General features: G+C 43.2%; 1 protein-coding gene across 2 annotated transcripts in view; it reads right to left on the minus strand.

Annotated features, from left to right (window-relative positions):
• The window catches only part of uvrag (UV radiation resistance associated gene), a 53612-nt gene that overhangs the window by 13957 nt on the left and 17412 nt on the right, over positions 1-22243 (minus strand). For both annotated transcript variants that reach the window (XM_058412250.1, XM_058412251.1), the window contains exons 10-13: positions 21922-22009; positions 21774-21834; positions 16776-16941; positions 11169-11244 (exon numbers count right to left, since the gene is read on the minus strand). In XM_058412250.1, the coding sequence (XP_058268233.1) occupies positions 11169-11244; positions 16776-16941; positions 21774-21834; positions 21922-22009 (391 nt within the window). The remainder of the gene's footprint in view (positions 1-11168; positions 11245-16775; positions 16942-21773; positions 21835-21921; positions 22010-22243) is intronic.

The raw sequence follows: 22243 nt of genomic DNA on the forward strand, positions 1-22243 counted from the left end.
ATACCAGCTGGTCATTTTCCGGAGCTGCTGGTCTGAATGTTTAAGGCAGAGGCTTAGAGTTTAAAGCGAATTTAAGCATTTGAAACCAGCAGACTGCTTACGCTTAAGCTGATGACCGGGGTGCATTCAAGAGTCCAATCCAGACCAGGAAGGTTTGAGAAAAGCAAACCGGATAAACACGGATACGTCAAATAGCGATCTCCTTTTACGGATTTCCTACATGTGGAAAGAACCTCGAGCTGAAAAGTACAAGCCTCACTGTAAGCTAACAGGAAAACCCCGCACTCCTCCCCCAGTGTAAACGCCTCACCGCGGTGATTTATACTTGGTCCGTGTAAACGCACTGCACTGCCGGGTCTTTTTATTGCATCATATCATATGCTTTATGTTCTTTCATTAACAAACAGTCCAGTAAAGAGCTGCATGGATTACAACATTTTTGAAATGAGGTTCTGTAGCCAAACTATTGTGAGAAGCTATGTTACAGAAGAGTAATTCTATAGGAGTGAAAATGAGGGGCTGAAAGAATAGAGGAATAAACAGCACTGTTTCCAGCCAGCTGAGACCACTCCCACTTTTCCTGCTTACACGTGGAATATTACAGAAGTGCATAAAACCTTAATGAAAAACAGTGATGGTGGAAGAGTTGATGCATTTGTGTGTTTTTGTGTTAAACTGCTGCGAGGTCACCGCACGCATGAAGCGCCGACGCGACCTTGGTCTCCTGATCAGACTGACAGCGGTATAAACTCCCCCTGATTGTGTACATTTGGTAAGAATTATGATGATTTTCAGAATTTATTCAGAACAGCGATGAGAAACAAACAGTGATTAGCGCGAGCGCATTCCAGAAACTTCCGTAATATTTACCGTTTACGGTGATACATCGGCCGATGAAGGAGAGCCGCCACATTACGCTCTCATCTCGTAACGTGAAGCGACAGTACACGATGCCTGCTTTAGAAATGTTTGGGGCGATTTAAACAAAAATGAACAGAGCCGCGATCGTTATCGTGTTTCAGAGGAGCGTTCGGGCCGATCGCAGGAGTGTGGGGTACACAAACAAAATCACAGCCGTAAACAGCCAAAGCAAAACATTTCACCTTCGAAAAGATCCATTACGGAAACCCTCCTCTTCAATTACTTCCATTTTCTCTTCAGAAAAGTAAACAAGTCGCTTGTTTTCCCGTTAACCTTCCCGTCCGTGGCATGTTTCGTCTTTCACCTCTGCCACCGCCAATTTGCCATGTTGCCCTTAAAGGTTCACAGTCATCTTTTTGACATGTATTGCAAGTGACATTCCATCTGAGAATCTCCTCTGTAATGAAGCGCCTGCATTCAGAGTGAGATCATTTCAGGCCCAGGCTCTTGTCAGCGCCTGAGTCATGGCGCTTCAGCTCGCCTCAGTTATTAGCATCAGCTGAAAAGTGTTTGGCCAGCTGCTGGAAAGAGGAGAGAAGGAGATGAAGAAAGCACCTCGGAGAAGACTTTTCATCAGGAGGTTCACCTTTCCTAGTGCACTACCATTTTTTTAATCCGGACCCCGGAGAGACTGAGGCCTTCAGAGGCTCCGGCGCAATTTACAATCAGAAAAAATTAATCCAGTCCGAGACGTCGAAGAGGCGCGGCCTTGGCTCGGATGGGATGGGCAGTGAAAAGGCACATGTGGAAGGAGTTCTGTGTTTCGCAGGTTACCCGAGTGTTTCACGTCCCTGGGGAAAGCAATCAAGGCGTCCGGATGCTCCTGACTTACCCTGCATCGGAGAGGCCTATGCAGGTGCAGTAAGAGGGAGTCCACCCGGGGTAGGGGCCCTACTGAAGTCACACGCCGCACTCCGTATGGAAGGAAAGTCGGCTTCCATTACTGTTATTCCGTGTTGGTCGGCCAGAACAGGTTTAACGTGTCTCCGTAGCCACTGGAGGACAAGAGACCTAATATTTTCACTCAACTTCAGTTTGTGAAAGACGGAGAGAAGTCATGCTGGGAAATTTGCTGAAATCACAACCGTTTAGTCTTGCGCTGATGGATAAATTACTGAGGAAACCCCCGAGATATATAGAAGCCAAGCGATGGAAGAACTTTTTGGATAGCTCTTTCTTCTCCATTATCTCTGGTCACTGCTTAGTAAAGTTCCATCTGAGACCAACACCATCTCAGTATACTAACACAAATGTGTCGTTCAGTTTAATCGTGTCAGCGAGCTGTGGAAAAGCTCTCACATGCTCACGGATCCTGATGATGGCAGGTGTGTCGCTCATAGAGGACCTGAAAATAATGGAAATGTTGAAAGAGCTGGAGTGTGAACCTTTGGCCCAGCGATCTGAGGACTTGCTAATGTAAAATGCATCACCCAGGCCCTGTGTCACATTAGCAGAAAGCAGGCATGCATTAAGTCTCATGAAGTCACATGCATTATGCATGCCTCACACATGTTGCCTTAAGACAGAGTGGCACAAGAGCAGCGACGAAAAGCAAAGTCGGAATCGAGTTCTCTCTCTGATGCCAGCGCATACATTAGAATTAATGGAGGACTCGTCTTTCGCGAGGATCACCTTTCTCCTGGGTTATCCCTCCATAGATGAAAATTATTCTCAGAGCCAGTGTAAGAGGATCTCAGGCAAAAGTGAACAGAGTAAAGATGGCCGCCTCATCATCAGATGTTTACGCATGTTTAAGTGCAGACAGACTTCCTGACTTGGACACCGGTTCAGCGGAAAGGCTCGGTGTAATGCGAACCGTACCGACTCGTTGCAAACACACGCTATTGTTTGCTAGCATTGATGAAATTAGCCATGAAAACTTCAGATGGACTGCGGTCACTGGCTCTTGTCCACTCAGGCCTGTTGAGGACTCCGTTCCAGACAACCACCACCAGGCCACAAAAAACAACACAGGGATTAAAAGACGAGAGCAACAAGTGGATGTTTGAAAGCATGTCTTTTGTATTCTCCAGTGGACCGGCACATGTCCGAAACCTCACCCGAACAGATCTTTAGATGCTGTTTCTGGACATGTGTGTGTTCTGTGATGTTTATAATTTACGTTTGATTCACTCCAAACTCCGCATGTACTACACACACCTCATTTTAATACACACCGAATGCTCTTGAAGAGGGTGTGGCTGAGCTTCATCAGTAGGTCACATGACCGTCACATGACCGTCACATGCCTGTAGTGTTGTAGCTGGACTTGGAAATCAATTACTTTGAATCAAAAACCCTGGAAGTGTCGCTTCTTTAAAACTCCCCTTTTCTTTTTCCATCTCAGTTACGCTGTGAGTCGACAGAAAAGAGAAAAGAGCGGCATTATACTGGAGATTCATTATGGTGAGGAAAAAGAGCAGAACCTCTCTTCCCACAGGATATCACACAATCCTTCCTGACACGTCAGTTCAGCTGGGATTTACATTACCTGGAGTCATTTCTACTACTCAAGTTTATAGAAAGGAAAAACACGTGCACATGAAGTCTGATAAAAATGACCAACCTGATGGATTCAGACTAAAGTCCTAGAGTTACTCTGGGAATGAGAGATAATTACATCAAGGTTTTATATGTGTAACGTGATGTCCAGGTCTAAAAAATTCCTTCCCACACCAAGATACTGGGCGGAAAAATACAAACAGAAAAGTAAAATGACACAAACAAAAATATTATTTCAGGATCTAATACATTCCTTTGGATTTAAAGGGCAAGGCATAAATCCTGCTTATCTTATAATCTGGCCATGTTTGAGAAGAAGCCTGCTAGCTAAACACTGCACTGTGTTAAAGTAATGGCTCCTGCACTAGCTATCGGATGAGGAGCTAGTCCTAACACACCAAGTGAAGCATTACATTGTGTATCTAGCATCCGGGCAACTTCAGGGCACCTAAAGTAAAAGCTCGGCTGTTGATTAAGACGCTGGTAATGATGCGAGTTCATAAATGGTCAGATTGGGTGATTTCATTTCACTGAAGCTCCGCCCTGGCTGAGCCTGGACTCCTGCAGCTTTAAAAGAAAAGAAAAGAGAGAGGAGGGGTGTTTTATATAAATATAGTGGATGAGTAACAGATGATATGACACTCATGCACTAGGACACTTTAAAGCAGCGGTGTTATGATGGTCTTATTCCTCTTGACGTTTCCTGAAGCCGTACACGAGAGGGATAAATCAGAGTTCCTTTAAAGTGTCTCCGGTTTCAGCGTGTCGCTGACCCCCGTCACCCGTCTTCCCCTCCACCAATCACTGCTTTCATCCCTCTCTTCCACGAGTCCTCTCCCTCTGTTCTCTCGCTCTCTCTACACCATGGGTGATAATGGAACACAGTTGCGGCTCGCTCGCTGGCTCGGCGGCTCGGCTTTAATGCGTCAGATCGTTGTGGAGGATTACAGAGGCGCCCAAACCCTCCGCTCATTTACACAGTTACAGCAACTACGAGCTGAGACCTACAGGAAATCTAATTAACAGACCACCAGTGACAGACGCCCTGACTGATCACAACCAAACACACACACGCACACACAGACACACACACAGAGAGAGAGTTCTGTGATTGTAATTCCACCTGACGAGTCTTACTGCGCTACCTATAGAAAGGCCCCTGGCAAGAATTTAAATTCAGAAACCTTCTGTAAAGCATCTGATCTTCTATTATCCCTCATCTATTATTATTTTTATGATTATTATAGAGCCTTGTAAATGTGTGTCTAGTTAAATACCAATAAACACCAACATCTCCAACAAACGCCGGTGTTTTTGAACATTGAGTATTCTTCATCAGATGCCTACAAACACTGCAGTTATCCAGTGAAAACCAATCTCTTGCACTAAACACTAACACTTTCCTCATTCTAATCTTCTAGAAACTTCCCAGTAATCACGGTGTTTAGTGTTTAAGGCTGAGTTGGTGATTATTAATGCGACATCAGCGGTGCACAGTGACACCTGTTGATTCCCTCTGTCCGGGTCACAGAGCCTCAAACCCACCCGTGAACCCTGAGCGAGTAACACTACACCCTTTTAACCCGGGGCAAGAGAAACTCTACACCAGCAGGGGACATGGAGAGGAACAATCAGCCTGTTAACACCACCGCAACCACACATCCATCTGACCCTCTCATCAAGCAGCAGCTGAGCCACACTCAACAACAACAACAACAACAACAATAATAATAATGGGCTGTTTAATAAAGCTAATAAAGCTGGGCAGTTGCAAGCGATGGATTGTGTAATGAAAAAGATTTCTACATCACATCATTACACAACCATCAACTTTTCGGCTCTGAGGGTCATTTGGCTTCAGATCGATTGAGGAAACACTTTTGCCCAACAAAAACGCTAATGATAATAAAATAACAACGCACAACGTGCGGTCATTCGTGGCTCTCGCTTTGAGCGGAACCGCCAAATTAAACCATTAAACCCTGACTGTCCGCTTCGCGCCAGAAGTCTGTGGCGGTGTTTTATTACTGAGGAATAAAACGCATAGCAGGGAAGTTTATGAGGGGGCCGTTATGATTCTGGAGCGAGGATGAGTTTCCATGAGGGAAAAGAGGGAATTAAGAGGAGGGGGGAAAAGGAGGGGGGGTTGGGGTGAGAAGAGAAAAGCCAAGCAGCCCCAATCCTGCTTAATACCCCCCTCAGCTGCTTTACCCACTCTAATAGCTCTAATAGAGGGGCTTTACTACTGCAGCAGGGCTTTCAGAGAAAGAAAGGTTAAAGGTCAACCCGTCAGCATTCCTGTCTGCCTCCCTCAGCGACACAAGTGCACTTTTTTTTTACCCCCCAAAAAATGAGGCCTACTGAAAGTTTCAGCCGTTCACTAAACTACACTTGAACCCTGTAAAATCCTGAGAAGGAGGAGCTGTCAGCAGAAAGGTGGGACGTGGAGGTGCAGCAGACGAGAGATTTAGCAGCCGAAGCTCAGGACAGGTTTAAATGTTGGTTTAGGAACGGCACGTGAAGAATGCGTGGCTGAATCCAGCTAGGACTGAGTGTTTACGTCGTGAAGCTGATGATAGCGCTCTGACAGCGTGCTGTTGTGTGTAATTACAGCCCGGACCACCGGCGCATCGGAACGCACAAGTCGGCCTTTTTTCTTCCGTCTGCGTTTGCCATCACAAGTTGGTGTTGCGTGTGTCTCAGTGCGAGGAACGCAGCTCAAAGACTCGTCCTTCATCACACACTTCTTACTCTTCCTCATCTCAGACACAACACACTCGTCCTTCCAAAGGCGATGAAGCAGCAGCTGAGTGAGGCAGTGATTACCACCGTCATCTGAAAAGAGTTTCTGAACACAGCCTCACCTTATCGGCACTCTCTTACTCTCAAGCCAAGACTGAAATGAAGCTGAATCTTTTCTTCACTTCCTTTTATTCATAAGGCTGCTCTTTATTTTATTCAGATGATCCTCATGTTCTGTTACAGTAAACAGTAAAATGAGAGAGAGAGAGAGAGAGATTAAGAGTAATTTGTGTGCAGTGCCACTGAACAGAGTTGCTGATTGGTTGGATGCTGCAGCACCGGTTATGACAACAATACAGATGGATCAGACGTGTAGCGCAAACAAGTGTACTGCAGAACTCACTGCACTTTCATTCGCTGTTAATGAGAATAATCCCAATTAGATCAGCGATCAGGACTCCATGTCAGAGGTCACAGACTGCAGGAAGTCTGATCAGAGCAGGAGAATCAGACTGAGGGAGATCAGACAAGAATGTGAGGCTCTGCTCAGGTCCTGAATGAGAGCTGTAAGCTTCTCTCTCATGTGGAAACTCTTTCCAGCTGAAGGACTGCTACTGCCAATTAACTAACGCCAATTCCTGTAGGACTCACTCAGTGTGTGTGTGTGTGTGTGTGTGTGTGTGTGTGTGTGTGTGTGTGCGCGCGTGATTCTTTTCCCACCAGGCGAATGAAGCAGCGGCCGTTTTAAAGCTCGTTGGTGTTTATTTAACAGCCGCTTTCATTAACCACTCAACTGTAAAACCATTACTGAGAAACCGAGCAGAGGAAAGACGGGGGGGAGAGAGAGAGAGAGAGAGAGAGAGAGAGAGAGAGAGAGGGAGAGACAGAGGGAGAGAGAACAGAAAGCAGGTAAAAAGTTGAAAAGTCTATCTCTCTCTCTTCTGTATACATTTGGAACAGATGTTGTGTGTAGTTCGTCTACATGCAGTAATATTTAACTCTGCACTTCACCACACGTGTGTGTGTGTGAGTGTGTGTGAGAGAGAGAGAGAGAGAAAGAGAGAGAGAGAGAGAGAGAGAGAAGTAAGTTATCTGTGACATGTTTGAGAGGAAAAGTCCAGCACTTTAGGGTGAATAAACAACACACACACACACAGAGAAAACAAGACTAACAATATAGTATGCAAGCTGTTCTGTTTTTTTTTTCCTCCAGACACAGTGACAGTAGAGAGGAGACAGGAGCATCATCAGGAGCATCATCACCTCCCTCAGACTGTGGTGAAGCTCCACCCCCTCAGCTCTCCATCATGGTTCTGGATTAAACAGAGGAACGTGTCCATCACCTCAGAGGGCACAGATACATAGGACCAGAAGAGGTCGTGGAAACAGATGAAATGTGAGAGTGAGTAGACCAAGCACAGCGTCGCCGCCGTCCTCACAAACATCAACACCGTGTCAGAACACAACTCATCAACTCATTTAGAATATAATAAACACCACAAGACAGAGCCCAAGAAATTCCGAGTCTAAACCCGAGCCGGAGCAGAGCCTCACAGAGGATGATTATCCAGCGGAAAAAGAGGAAAATGTTCCAGAGCGCAGTTCCAAACAGCAGCATGGCCATTAAAGTCAATAACAGAGATTCCTAGCCAAATGCTTCCCGCTTTCAGAACGACAATTACAGCCAGAACACACACACACTATCACACACACCTTCTCACTCTCACACACTCTCTCTCTCACACTATCACACACACCTTCTCACTCTCACACACACTCTCTCTCACACTATCACACACACGGTCACTCTCACACACACACTCTCTCACACTACCACACACACACCTAATGAAACGCTGCACTGCTATTATAGATTCATTTGTTAAACACTCAATTCCTCAAAACTAAATTCATTAATATCATTATTTTTATAATAATAATGAATGAATAATTATCAATATGGTTTTTGCCCTGAAACTAGGAAATTCAGTCAATTACTAAGAAACTGAAAAAAGAGGAACTTAATTACTGACATGTTCATTTCTAATTCTATTTCAGTCAGACTTAAAAATTAAATTAAAAATTAAATTAAAATTACAAATGAAATTACAAAAAAAATTTTTTTTAGAATTTGAATTAAAAGTTTATAAATATTTGTATTTATTTTTGGTTATATTCTGTACCTGATTTATTGTTATATTTACGTATTTCGGGCACTTCTATAAATTTTATCATTAATTAACTTATTTATTTAATTGTAAAAATACAGTGACACACACACACAGTGGGATTAGCACTTTACAAGACAAACTTCAAACCAGCTTCATTTTCCACTCTCTTGTGAGTTTTTTGGACATTGCATTTTATTCTAAAGCAGTCGCATGTAAAATGCGAGTAATCATTTAAAAAGAAATAAAGAGCAGGCCTCGTGTTGGTTTTGGGCTCAGCGTTCTCATTCATTGGTAATTTTATGACTCTGAGGGGAATCTGAGGAACCTTTAACAAGCGCTCACTTTCCATACACATGTAAATACACACAAGCCAAAAAAACACACTTGTGGTGGAACCCCAGGTACTCCCTGTCCTTCCACACACACACACAGAGCAGCGGCGTCTCTCTGTGGTGTGTTAAAATCTCCGCCTGTCGACCGCAAAACCGTGGAAATTCAATTAGAGCCACTTTAGTATTTCATAAAGCGAGAGGAGGAATGCTCATAAACCCCGCCTCCCTCTCTCCGTCTATCTCCATCTCTCTCTCTCTCTGTATGCCACAGGGACAGCGAATGACATTTCTACTGCTCCATAGACGCTCGTAAATCAGGGGGATTTGGCCGAGCTCCTGGCAGACAGAGTGACCGCTGGATTTCCTCCTACAGATCACGGCTTATGCCAGAGAGCACACACACACACACACACACACACACACTGCAGAGGGACCAGAGATGCCACTAAGATCCCCCATCAGCTGCACGATGTGGGGATGAATCAGCGATGCGGGATGCGTCTGCACCAGGACACTTGAAGAGCCGGCTGCCTCTGCTAGGAGGTTAAGATCATCTTTCTTTCTTTCTCTCTCTAATTCTTCTTTTTTTTATTCTACATTGATTGATTTATTTATTTTAATATTTTTCTCTCATTTTCTTTTCTCCCATTTTGTCCCTATTTTTCTTCTTCCCTTCTCCCATTTCATTTCATTTAGGTAAGTGGTACAGTTCACTTAATTCCCTTACTTTTTATTTATTAAAAACCAAACTTTATTATTTTCTTATTTAGGTTTTTCTATCTTCCTTTAGCGCTTTCTTTTCTTTTTATTTTTCCCCCCTTTCTTTTCTCCTTCATTAAATGCAAGACTTTTTTATTTGAAATTTTCTTCAGCCATTTGATGTAGTTTTTCTCTCTTCCTATACATTTCTTCTTCGCTACCTCTATTAGGTTAACGTTGTATAGCTTCATACAGTGCTACAAAAAAAAAAGTGTTTATTGTCGTCTAGAGAGAGAGGTACATAAATAAATAAACAAACAAACAAACAAAGCATGTATACATGTCAATACTTATGGAGATGACGACTCAGTCTTAGTTCCTTTTAGCTACAAAGAAAAATCCAGAACTTCAGGGGGAACACACACACACACACACCAGACACACATTCACACTCTCTCTCACACTCACACACACTCCTCCATCATATATCACAGAGGAATGAGGGAGCAGCCTGTCCTCATCCCTCCGTCTGGGATCATTTCTAAACTCTACCCCTACACACACACACACACACACACACACACACACACACACACAGCTGCCAAACTCTATTCTGCACTCCAGGTGTGACAAATAAAATACAATAATGAAGTGTGCACTATAGCACACACAACCTCTCACACTGCTACATCAACACACACACAAACACCTTATTTTACCCACCTGTCTGTGTTTCCTTTCCCCATCTCCCTCTCTCTCTCTCCCTCTCTCTCTGTGTCTATCCTCCTTCTACCTATCTCTCTCCAGTCATGTCTAACCCGAACCCTTCTTTCTGACTTCATCCTTTTCTCTCTCTTTCTTTTATTTATTTATTTTTTATTTTTATGTTACTTGAGCATGTAAGAGAAGACAGGAGTGATGTAAAGGTGAGCACTAACATCCTAAACTTAAAGAAGAGAGGATGAGGCGGTGGTGAAGAAAGACCCTGACGCTTTAGGACTGTGCATTGGTTGCTATGGTTACGTCCGACTCTGTTTTTGTCACTTTTCTCCAAAACATTCCTGTGCATTATAAATCACGCGCTGCGTAAATACACACAGCTCATTTTTCTTATTTCTGTTTAGTAAAGCACAAATACTGGTCTAGCCCAGCGGTGTTGTTTATGTGCGTTGCCATGGTTACTGTATAACACAATATCAGAAGTGTCGAGATGCGATTTGACTAGGGATTGGATCTATGACACAGTGACACGTGCATTGGCCGACCAATCAGAAACAAGTACCTTATGCTGTGGTGTGAGCTGGTGGTGGTGGTGGTGGTGTGAGCTGAAGTTGCAAATATGAACAATGTGTTAATAAATAAACCGCATCAACATGAAAACAGAAGCTAATAGACTGTGAGTGTTCGACTGCGAGTGTTCTACTGTGTGTGTGTGTGTGTGTGTGTGTGTTCATATGGTTTCCATCCCACAGCAGCTGAATGAGCCAACAGTCAGGGATTCGTTCACTGCCAAGTATGTTTCACCCAGTCACTGTGTGTGTGTGTGTGTAGTGACTACTTCAAAGATGGTTCATTAAACACAAAGTCCCCAAAGTGCACAGTGAAGAGGAAGTGCAGACCATTAACGGACACGGACACACACACACACACACACACACACACACACACACACACACACGACAAATGCATAAAATGGCATGACACACTATGTTTACAACCTAAAGTGAAGTCTGCTGTATGTCTAAGAAAGCTGTGTGTGTGTGTGTGTGTGTGTGTGTGTGTGTGTGTGTGTGTGTATTACCTGAGCAATGTTCTTGTTGAGCAGGTAAACACCGTACTCGAAGTGGAATCTCTCTCCGCGTGGATAAAGAGGGAACCTGAAACACACACAAACACACAGTTATTTATCTAAATAATTCAGAAGCACTTTTGAAGTCAAAGTAACGGATGGATAAGGAAAAGAGGCGTGGCCACTGTGTGAGTCTGAGTGAAGGAGGCATGGGACACAAAAATTGTTGGAAAGGAACATCTCAGCTTGACTTCTCAATAAAGAAGTAAGACGTGGGAAGTGGGAGGTGAAGTTCCAGCTTCATCTCTGACTCTGGAGACTCCTTTCACACATGATATACACCGATTATGTAGATCATAACATTATGACCACCTGCCTAATATGGTGTTAGTCCCTGATTGGTGTATTTACCAAAAATCTCACCACATCAGTGTTTTCTTAATCTGATAATGCAAAGCGTGCGTTGTACAAGTCCCTGTGAATGAACTGTTATTATAAAAACGATAAGGTATCAGAGCAAGTGCATTAATACACCAATCAGCCATATTATTATGAACAGGTGAAGTGAATAACACTGATTATCCATGTCACCTGTTAGTGGGTGGGATATATTAGGCAGGAAGTGAACTTTTTGTTCTCAAAATTGATGTGTTAGAAGCAGGAAAAATGGACAAGCGTAAGGATCTGAGCGAGTTTGACAAAGGCCAAATTGTGATGGCTAGATGACTGGTGGCCAAGTCTCATTGATGCACATGGGGAGTGCATAACAGTTTGTTGTGTATGGTCAGAGTGCCCATGCTGACCATTGTGCACCGCCGAAAGCACCGACAATGGGCACGTGAGCATCAGAACTGGACCACGGAGCAATGGAAGAAGGTGGTCTGGTCTGATGGATCACGTGTGGATGGCCGGGTACGTGTCCGTTGGTTACCTGGGGAACACATGACACCAGGGTGCATTATGGGAAGAAGGCAAGCCTTCTTGTCACTGCATTTCATGCTTTGGAGAATGTTCTGCTGGGAAACCCTGGGTCCTGCCATCCATGTGGATGTTACTTTGACACGTACCACCTACCTAAGTATTGTAGCAGACCATGTACACCTTTTCATGGAAACGGTATTCCCTGATGGCTGTGGCCTCTTTCAGCAGGATATTGCATCATGGCACAAAGCAAAAATGGTTCAGGAATGGTTTGATGAGCAGAACAATGAGTTTGAGGTGTTGACTTGTCCTTCCTCCAAATTCCACAGACCTCAATCTAATCCAGCATCTGTGGGATGTGCTGGACAAACAAGTCCAATCCCTGGAGGCCCCACCTTGCAACATAGAGGACTAAAAGGATCTGCTGCTAACATCTTGGTGCCAGATCCCACAGCACACCTTCAGGGATCTAGTGGAGTCCATGCCTCGACAGGTCAGGGCTGTTTTGGCAGCAAAAGGGGGACCAACACAATATTAGGCAGGTGGTCATAATGTTATGGCTGATCGGTGTATAAAGCTGTGATGTAAAGCTGCTCTACAGTCAGAGCTGCTGTTAGAGAGAATCACAGTCCAGAATTCAGCAGTGCTGAGACCTAACTAATTAACTATACCTCTCTCTCTCTCTCTCTCTCTCTCTCTCTCACATTCAGCAGTGTGTAGCTTGTCGTTTTTCACTCCTAATACAGTTGGTTGTTTCAGAATGAGTCGTACAGTAACAGAGTGAAGGAGCAGCAGCATTGCACTAAAGCAGGCCAGGTTCTGGACTCGATTACCCACAAGACATCTGGATCGCATCTCAGTGGAGAGGAGGAATATGGGAGCAACATGTGGTTAAAGCCCGCTTCACTGCAAGAATGTGTCAGGGGGGCAGTGAGGAGGAAACTGCCCAGATTCCAAACAAGGGTATGCTAAGGAAAGAGAGGTTAGGGTACGAGTGTGTATATATATATATATATATATATATATATATATATATATATATATATATATATATATATATATATATATATATATATATATATATATATATATATATATATATATATACACACACACGTGTGTGTGTGTCTCATTTATTACCACAGGGCTGAAAAAGACAGGAAAGAATGGTAAAAGAAAGAGAGAGAGAGTTTATGAGTCTATATTTAAGCTAAAGTGCAGTGGAAAGAGTTATAAAAGCAAAAAAAAAAAAAATCAGAATTGACTTCATTCAGCTATATATTAATAAATAAAACAAAAAGAAATGCTGAAAATCTAGAAAATAACATAAAAAGATGCTACACATTAAGATGGAACATTCAATGCTATAAGCTTCTCAGACAGACTGAGATCTAAAAACACGGCACTCTTGATTTGCCCACTTGATTGGGACACGGCCACACATACCAAACGTGCTTGTATGTGAATAGACGAGTTTTCTTTATGTGTCTTTATGTGCACTCCGGCTAACACGCTGTGGTTAGTTCTGCATGCTGAAGGAAAGAAAAATAGCACCAACACACCATCAGGAAGGAGAGAGATCCTCGTAGTGACGTCCAAATCCTGATAAATCCCAACTAAAAGCTTCTCGGAGTGCAGAGCTCGCACATGCATCACCCTCGCACCATTATCAGCAGCCTCACACACACCAATCAACTCACACCTCACTCATCCTCACGAGCTGCGCCTCCGTGACAGTTTAACGACCCGCAGACGGGGTGTGTGGCGTCCTCACACACATCGTTACACACGCACTATACACACACACACTCAGCCAGACGAACAGAAATCCCAAACACTGCCTGGGAGAGGGGGTCAGAGGTCATACTGACACACAGGCCTAATCACTGATACCTAACAGCGGCTAAGGAGTGACATCCACGTTCACTCCCCTACACTCCCTCATTTGGTATGATCCAGCTCAGGACAGGGGAAAGACAGATGGCAAGAGAGAGAGAGAGAGAGAGAGAGAGAGAGAGAGAGAGAGAGAGAGAAGAGGTACTGGATAATTAGCAGGTCAGGTCATTTCTTCTCATCTCACACTAACGAGGCAGCTTTAATGCATTACTTCTAAACATTCAGGTTCTCCTCAAAACCACCTGATCAATCTGCACACACACACACACACACACACACACACGCACACACACACTACCTGCACCAGACAGCCACTAGCTTTCACACACACCTCTTTCTGTCACACACACGAACGTTAAGTCCATAAGAACAAACAGCAGGCTCACTATTACACACACACAGCTGGTTCTAATGGGGAAGTGCTTCGAGTCTACAAACACATCTCAACACACACACACACACACACACACACTCTCGCTCTCTCTAATGGCCATACAGTCAGACTCAATAAATCCAGACTCAGACTCAGTTGTCTAACTGGCTCACAGTTCGATTCTGCTGGAGTTGGAGAGTATAGTCTACACTGACACTCCTCCATCACACTCACAATCGTCACTCGCGATCAGACACATCTGTTCTACAACTTTCCATGAACACATGGCCGGATCTGGGTCTGATTTTGGTCTGGTTCTGGTTCGGAATAAATGACTCATCCAGAGTGGAAGAAGGTGGGCAAATAAATGAGTCATCAAATAAGTCATTCATTTAGTAAATAAGTGAATGAATCAGTGACAGAACAGCTTACTGAATCAGTCTGCAAATGACTCTTTTAGGAATCAGTGATCCAAGGATTATAAATGAATCAGGAAATGCAAACAAATGAGTGAAACAGTGAGTCAGTAAAAAAAGATAATAAGCAAATAAATAACGGAATTTTTGGTAATAACTACATTGTATAATATTCCTTAATGATTCACCGACTGATTTGCCTATTCTCTTCCTGACTCTCACTGAATAAGTCGGCTTTGTCTCAAAGATGGATGGTTAATTGGTGAGTGAACAAACGAGTGAATCAGTGAGTACAGCGGTAGCGTGTCTTAGCTAAAACGCTCCATATTCCGATTAAACAAAAACAATAAATTTGTCACCTCGAGAGGTGGACCTGCGACCCTGATTACACATATCAGATTTTTCAACAATATGTTTATTAAGGTGCTTTTCCACAGGAGAACGTGCGGAATGTGAAGTCTATGATCCATAAAACGTGTAATCACGGTGCAGACTGAGATGCTCGCGTGCTTCACGTGCCGCGCTAACACGTACCGAGGCAGACGTCTAAGTGGGGAAAATGTGGGCTGAGGGAGTAATTGCAGCCCCACGCACTGTGTGGGCATTAAAATGAACGTCTCTGGACCCCAAAGGGCAAATCTGACGAGTTGTATATGGGTCTCCATGGCAACCACATCATCACATCCACATTTGAAAACAAGTGTGTAATCAAAACAGGGCAGAACAGCATGCGATGCTTTTATTGGAGAATAAAAAAGATCAAAATAACCACGGGCATTCAACTTTATTCTGGATCGCTCTAAAAGCCTTTCCATGGCTTCGTTAATGGCTCCGTTATTTATTTACCTAACATCCTTGTAGATTCTGTGCAAAATTAAAAAAGCAAACTTCAGACATCAAACGCGTAACCTCGCTTACACAAACACACCTCTCAGAGAGCAAAACACAGCCATAAATCTGATCACTTATCAGTCAGGACTCGGGGTCGGCCACTTAAAGACGCTTTAATGGTGTTTCTCGAACCTTTCTGACGCTGAAACGCACACACACACCCCTCTCGTTCACATACTGGACCTCGTTCACATACTGGACCTCGTTCACATACTGTGCCTTTTCAAAGTTTTTTTTATCTCCCATACTCAATCGGCTGCAGTAAATCTGCTGAAGTGAGACGGACAGATAAAAGCAAAAACGAGAGAGAGATGGATTAAAGAGTGGACGTGGAGAAAAGACAGGGTGGGAAAGATGAAAGAGGAATATATGTGGCGTGCAAGTGTGTTTAACTCGCGCCCAAAAGGACAGGTGGACATGGATTACACACACACACACACACACGCAAGTTGGCAAACATCATACCGAAAATTGTAGATATTAGACACACAGCAATAAATGTCACCTCTTCATGAAAAACGAACATAAGTCACAAACAGCAGTAAAACCGTAAGTCACCGAGCCAAATGAATGAACAACTCAGTGAATCAACAAAGCGATTGAGTCGGTAAGAACATAAATCATATCAGTCAGGCAGACAGTCAGAGAACAAATAAATCAATGAGTCAGCAAATGAGTGAATCAGTCAGTCAGCAATTAAAACAGAAGGATAATAAATAATAAAAGAAATCAGCAAGCAGACGAATTGGTGAATCAATAACTCAGCAAACAAATTTGTTTGTGTGAATCACCATAACAATGAGTCATGTGGAAAGTGAATCAATTTAACAGGTGAGTCAGGAAGTGAACCAGTGAGTCACTAAGTGAAAGAATCAATCAATAGATGAAGAAATCAGTGAGTGACTGTTCAGACATGCTGGAAACTCCACAAGTCGGCAAGAAAGTGATGAATTCAGCAATCAGCCTCAGACCACCAAACAGCAAGTAAACAGAGAAAAGCAGTTTTTATCACATCACAAAAATATTTTTTTGCATATGATTAGCATAATGTGTAAAAGTCAACGCCCCCTGAAGAGTGGCATATGGAGGAGGAGTGTGTAATTAGCATGAGGAAGCTCTTACTCTCTCTCTTTCTCGGTGAGCTTGTCGGTGATGGTGTCTCGGACGGATGAGCGAGAGCCCCGGTGCATGATGGGATACCTGAGCGGAATCTGCAAGAAGCAGGAAATCATCAGCACCAGGTGCGCCGTGTAGCCGAGGGCAACTGCCACACTCCCATCATCCTTTGCTGCAGAGAGAAATGACGACACAGAACAGTTAAAATGAATGATGGGTAATTAAATGATCGCATGATTGTCTCTATGCCATAATATTTCAGCATCCCAGTCCTGCAGAGTTTAACATTGAGACCCAGGGACTTTCCTGTCCTATATTTTGGGTAAAAATCTGAGATTTGGGATGATCGCTCCTATTGAAACACAACAGGTCAGTCGGTTCATGTTGCTCATTTTAGTGTGCATGACGTCAGTGAGCTGAAACGCAGCGTAACTCACTTCTCTAAACAGGTGTGACGCCAACACCGGAGGCTAATGTCAAGGTTTAGCAACCTGTAATCAAACAGCATGCACTTCCAATATAATGACATACAATTTAAACACACACACACACACACACGATCACGATCACATGACCTCCTGAATAACTTCTTTTCAACAACACTCAAGTGTTCTTCAAGAAATTCAAGTGTTTGATTGTTCATTACTGCTGGAATGTTTAATCTGGATTCAGAGTGACACTTTCTAAACTTGCACGCAATAAAAATAAAGCTTAAAACATCACAAGTATTATTGTGCTCCCCAGTGCCAACGGGTCATTATTTTGACCCCACACACACACACAAACACACGGTTAGATCACTAATAGGCACACTGCATTATCTGCCTTCCTCTAAAGCTATTTCTGCTACACTGAGCGGCCTTTCGGTGTGAAGAGGGCGGAGCTAATTGTATTATAGATGAGTAATAACACTTATTCGCATAGTGGGCGGGACTTAGGCTGTATATTTTGATCAGCTGGCAGCATTTCAGCATGATCAACATTTCACCATGGTATGTTTGCCAAGGAGCTATTTATTATATACACGAGTCTTCAAAATTTTATTTCCTATATTTTTTCATTAATATAAATAAAACAAAAAAACTGCAGGGAAAAACACTGATTCTATGGTTTTCTCTTTTAAAAAAAAAAATGTAAATGACGTTTAAGTGGGCCCAACTATTCTGAATTTTTTATTATTATACCAACCTATAGGATAAACATTAATTGCTAGAATTTTCATTTCTAAATCAGATTTACTGATAAAATAAATACATGGACATCCACATGCTAGCTGATGGTAATGTTAGGCTCCGCCTCCAAAATTCATTTCTCATCTGAACAAAAAGGGAAAATGGAATTTTCTAGAGTCTGATCAATGGAAGTTTTGGTGCTTTCTGTGAAGTCTGATCCAGTGACGAACGGCAAGCTGCTAAAAACCCGCCTGAGAGCTGACGGGACGGAACGAGGCATGAAAACATGTTTGTTTTTGATTAAGTCTCTCCTGTCGTCTTTTCTGCCGTGGGGAAATGAACATGCCGAGTCTCTTCTCCACTCCTCATCCGTGACTTTACAGTAGTGTCCTGTTTGAAATAAAACCCACCAGATCGCCATGGCAATGTCTCAGTGACTGTAGAGTTCCGTGTGAAACACAATTCTTCCCCGTCAACACAGCCACTTTTGTATAAATGATAATGATAATGAGTTACGTGATATTTATACAGCACATCGAATATCATCGCTACGTGGAGGCTGGCTTCATAGGGATGTTTTTGAGTGTGTATGCATGCGTGTGTGCGTATAGCTAAACCTGGCCTCCATTACCTTTCTCTGAACTCTTTGAAGTCATGCTTCCCTGCAGGAGGGAAATCCTGAAACCCTGAATCTGATTTTCTGCCACACACACACACACACACACACACACACACACCCCCACACACAAAGGTCATTGCTGCCAGGCCACATTGGGTAACTCCACTTTGCTTTGGGGGAAAATATGTGAGAGAGCAGAATAACACTCCAGGCCAGAGGTCCACTTGATGTCACTTTAAACAGGGCGCTTTGATGTCACCGCTTTGTGTGTACTGTGTTTATTTACTGTTTTGTTGTCGATGTTATCATGTGGTAAACAACTGAATAAATGATGGCTGTGTCTCAAATCACATGTTTTACTATGCTTATTTACTATTATATACTATGTCATTTATTTGGAGAGGGGTCTGCAGTGTGATTGGTTATTGTGATGATATTTGGAGAGGGGTATGCAGTGTGTTTGGTTATTGTGATGATATTTGGAGAGGGGTCTGCAGTGTGATTGGTTATTGTGATGATATTTGGAGAGGGGTCTGCAGTGTGTTTGGTTATTGTGATATTTGGAGAGGGGTCTGCAGTGTGATTGGTTATTGTGATGATATTTGGAGAGGGGTCTGCAGTGTGATTGGTTATTGTGATGATATTTGGAGAGGGGTCTGCAGTGTGTTTGGTTATTGTGATGATATTTGGAGAGGGGTCTGCAGTGTGTTTGGTTATTGTGATATTTGGAGAGGGGTATGCAGTGTGTTTGGTTATTGTGATATTTGGAGAGGGGTCTGCAGTGTGATTGGTTATTGTGATGATATTTGGAGAGGGGTCTGCAGTGTGATTGGTTATTGTGATGATATTTGGAGAGGGGTCTGCAGTGTGATTGGTTATTGTGATGATATTTGGAGAGGGGTATGCAGTGTGATTGGTTATTGTGATGATATTTGGAGAGGGGTCTGCAGTGTGATTGGTTATTGTGATGATATTTGGAGAGGGGTCTGCAGTGTGTTTGGTTATTGTGATATTTGGAGAGGGGTCTGCAGTGTGATTGGTTATTGTGATGATATTTGGAGAGGGGTCTGCAGTGTGATTGGTTATTGTGATGATATTTGGAGAGGGGTCTGCAGTGTGATTGGTTATTGTGATGATATTTGGAGAGGGGTCTGCAGTGTGATTGGTTATTGTGATATTTGGAGAGGGGTCTGCAGTGTGATTGGTTATTGTGATGATATTTGGAGAGGGGTCTGCAGTGTGATTGGTTATTGTGATATTTGGAGAGGGGTCTGCAGTGTGATTGGTTATTGTGATGATATTTGGAGAGGGGTCTGCAGTGTGATTGGTTATTGTGATATTTGGAGAGGGGTCTGCAGTGTGATTGGTTATTGTGATGATATTTGGAGAGGGGTCTGCAGTGTGATTGGTTATTGTGATGATATTTGGAGAGGGGTCTGCAGTGTGATTGGTTATTGTGATATTTGGAGAGGGGTCTGCAGTGTGATTGGTTATTGTGATGATATTTGGAGAGGGGTCTGCAGTGTGATTGGTTATTGTGATGATATTTGGAGAGGGGTCTGCAGTGTGATTGGTTATTGTGATGATATTTGGAGAGGGGTCTGCAGTGTGATTGGTTATTGTGATGATATTTGGAGAGGGGTCTGCAGTGTGTTTGGTTATTGTGATATTTGGAGAGGGGTCTGCAGTGTGTTTGGTTATTGTGATATTTGGAGAGGGGTCTGCAGTGTGATTGGTTATTGTGATGATATTTGGAGAGGGGTCTGCAGTGTGTTTGGTTATTGTGATATTTGGAGAGGGGTCTGCAGTGTGTTTGGTTATTGTGATATTTGGAGAGGGGTCTGCAGTGTGTTTGGTTATTGTGATATTTGGAGAGGGGTCTGCAGTGTGATTGGTTATTGTGATGATATTTGGAGAGGGGTCTGCAGTGTGATTGGTTATTGTGATGATATTTGGAGAGGGGTCTACAGTGTGTTTGGTTATTGTGATATTTGGAGAGGGGTCTGCAGTGTGATTGGTTATTGTGATGATATTTGGAGAGGGGTATGCAGTGTGTTTGGTTATTGTGATATTTGGAGAGGGGTCTGCAGTGTGATTGGTTATTGTGATGATATTTGGAGAGGGGTATGCAGTGTGTTTGGTTATTGTGATGATATTTGGAGAGGGGTCTGCAGTGTGATTGGTTATTGTGATGATATTTGGAGAGGGGTCTGCAGTGTGTTTGGTTATTGTGATGATATTTGGAGAGGGGTATGCAGTGTGTTTGGTTATTGTGATATTTGGAGAGGGGTCTGCAGTGTGATTGGTTATTGTGATGATATTTGGAGAGGGGTCTGCAGTGTGATTGGTTATTGTGATATTTGGAGAGGGGTCTGCAGTGTGATTGGTTATTGTGATGATATTTGGAGAGGGGTCTGCAGTGTGTTTGGTTATTGTGATATTTGGAGAGGGGTCTGCAGTGTGATTGGTTATTGTGATGATATTTGGAGAGGGGTCTGCAGTGTGATTGGTTATTGTGATGATATTTGGAGAGGGGTATGCAGTGTGTTTGGTTATTGTGATATTTGGAGAGGGGTCTGCAGTGTGATTGGTTATTGTGATGATATTTGGAGAGGGGTCTGCAGTGTGATTGGTTATTGTGATGATATTTGGAGAGGGGTCTGCAGTGTGATTGGTTATTGTGATATTTGGAGAGGGGTCTGCAGTGTGATTGGTTATTGTGATGATATTTGGAGAGGGGTCTGCAGTGTGATTGGTTATTGTGATATTTGGAGAGGGGTCTGCAGTGTGATTGGTTATTGTGATGATATTTGGAGAGGGGTCTGCAGTGTGTTTGGTTATTGTGATATTTGGAGAGGGGTCTGCAGTGTGATTGGTTATTGTGATGATATTTGGAGAGGGGTATGCAGTGTGTTTGGTTATTGTGATATTTGGAGAGGGGTCTGCAGTGTGATTGGTTATTGTGATGATATTTGGAGAGGGGTCTGCAGTGTGTTTGGTTATTGTGATATTTGGAGAGGGGTCTGCAGTGTGATTGGTTATTATGAAACTTTGAGGGGGCGGTAAGCGCCAGGCTTAGATACGCACAAACACACATGCAGGCACCAATTAACTCTGACATGACTCACCTAAACAAACAATTTAACAAATATTTAAATTCATGGGCAGCCATATTATAAACACATCACATTACACACACACACACAAGTTTACCTTGAAAGTCTTCAGAGTTGGGAAGTTTCACACCACAGATCATAAAGTCTGACTGACTGTTCTGTAAACAAGAGGACATTCAACAACAAATTCAGGATATAAGTCTTGTGTGTGTGTGTGTGTGTGTGTGCGCGTGTGTGTCTCTCACCATATCAATAGGGTAGATGTAGGAGAGTTCAGAGAGGAGCTGACGACAGCGGAATGTGAGCTGGGCACTGGACTTCAGGAACAGCTCTCTGTGGAGCAGGGGGCACACATACACACACACACACACACACATTAGTGATATTTAACACGCAAACAGTGATAAAGCACAATATAGAATAATGGAGAGTGAGACTGAAGAAGAGTAAAACAGAGCAATGGAGAATTATACAGAGTGATCATCGTGGAGAGTGATGGAGCCTGAGAGTAATGGAGTGTGAGAGTGATGTAGAGTGATACAGAACAATGGAAAATGAAAGTGACAG

Source organism: Hemibagrus wyckioides, linkage group LG16 (assembly GCF_019097595.1).
Source record: "Hemibagrus wyckioides isolate EC202008001 linkage group LG16, SWU_Hwy_1.0, whole genome shotgun sequence".
NCBI classification, from domain to species: domain Eukaryota; kingdom Metazoa; phylum Chordata; class Actinopteri; order Siluriformes; family Bagridae; genus Hemibagrus; species Hemibagrus wyckioides.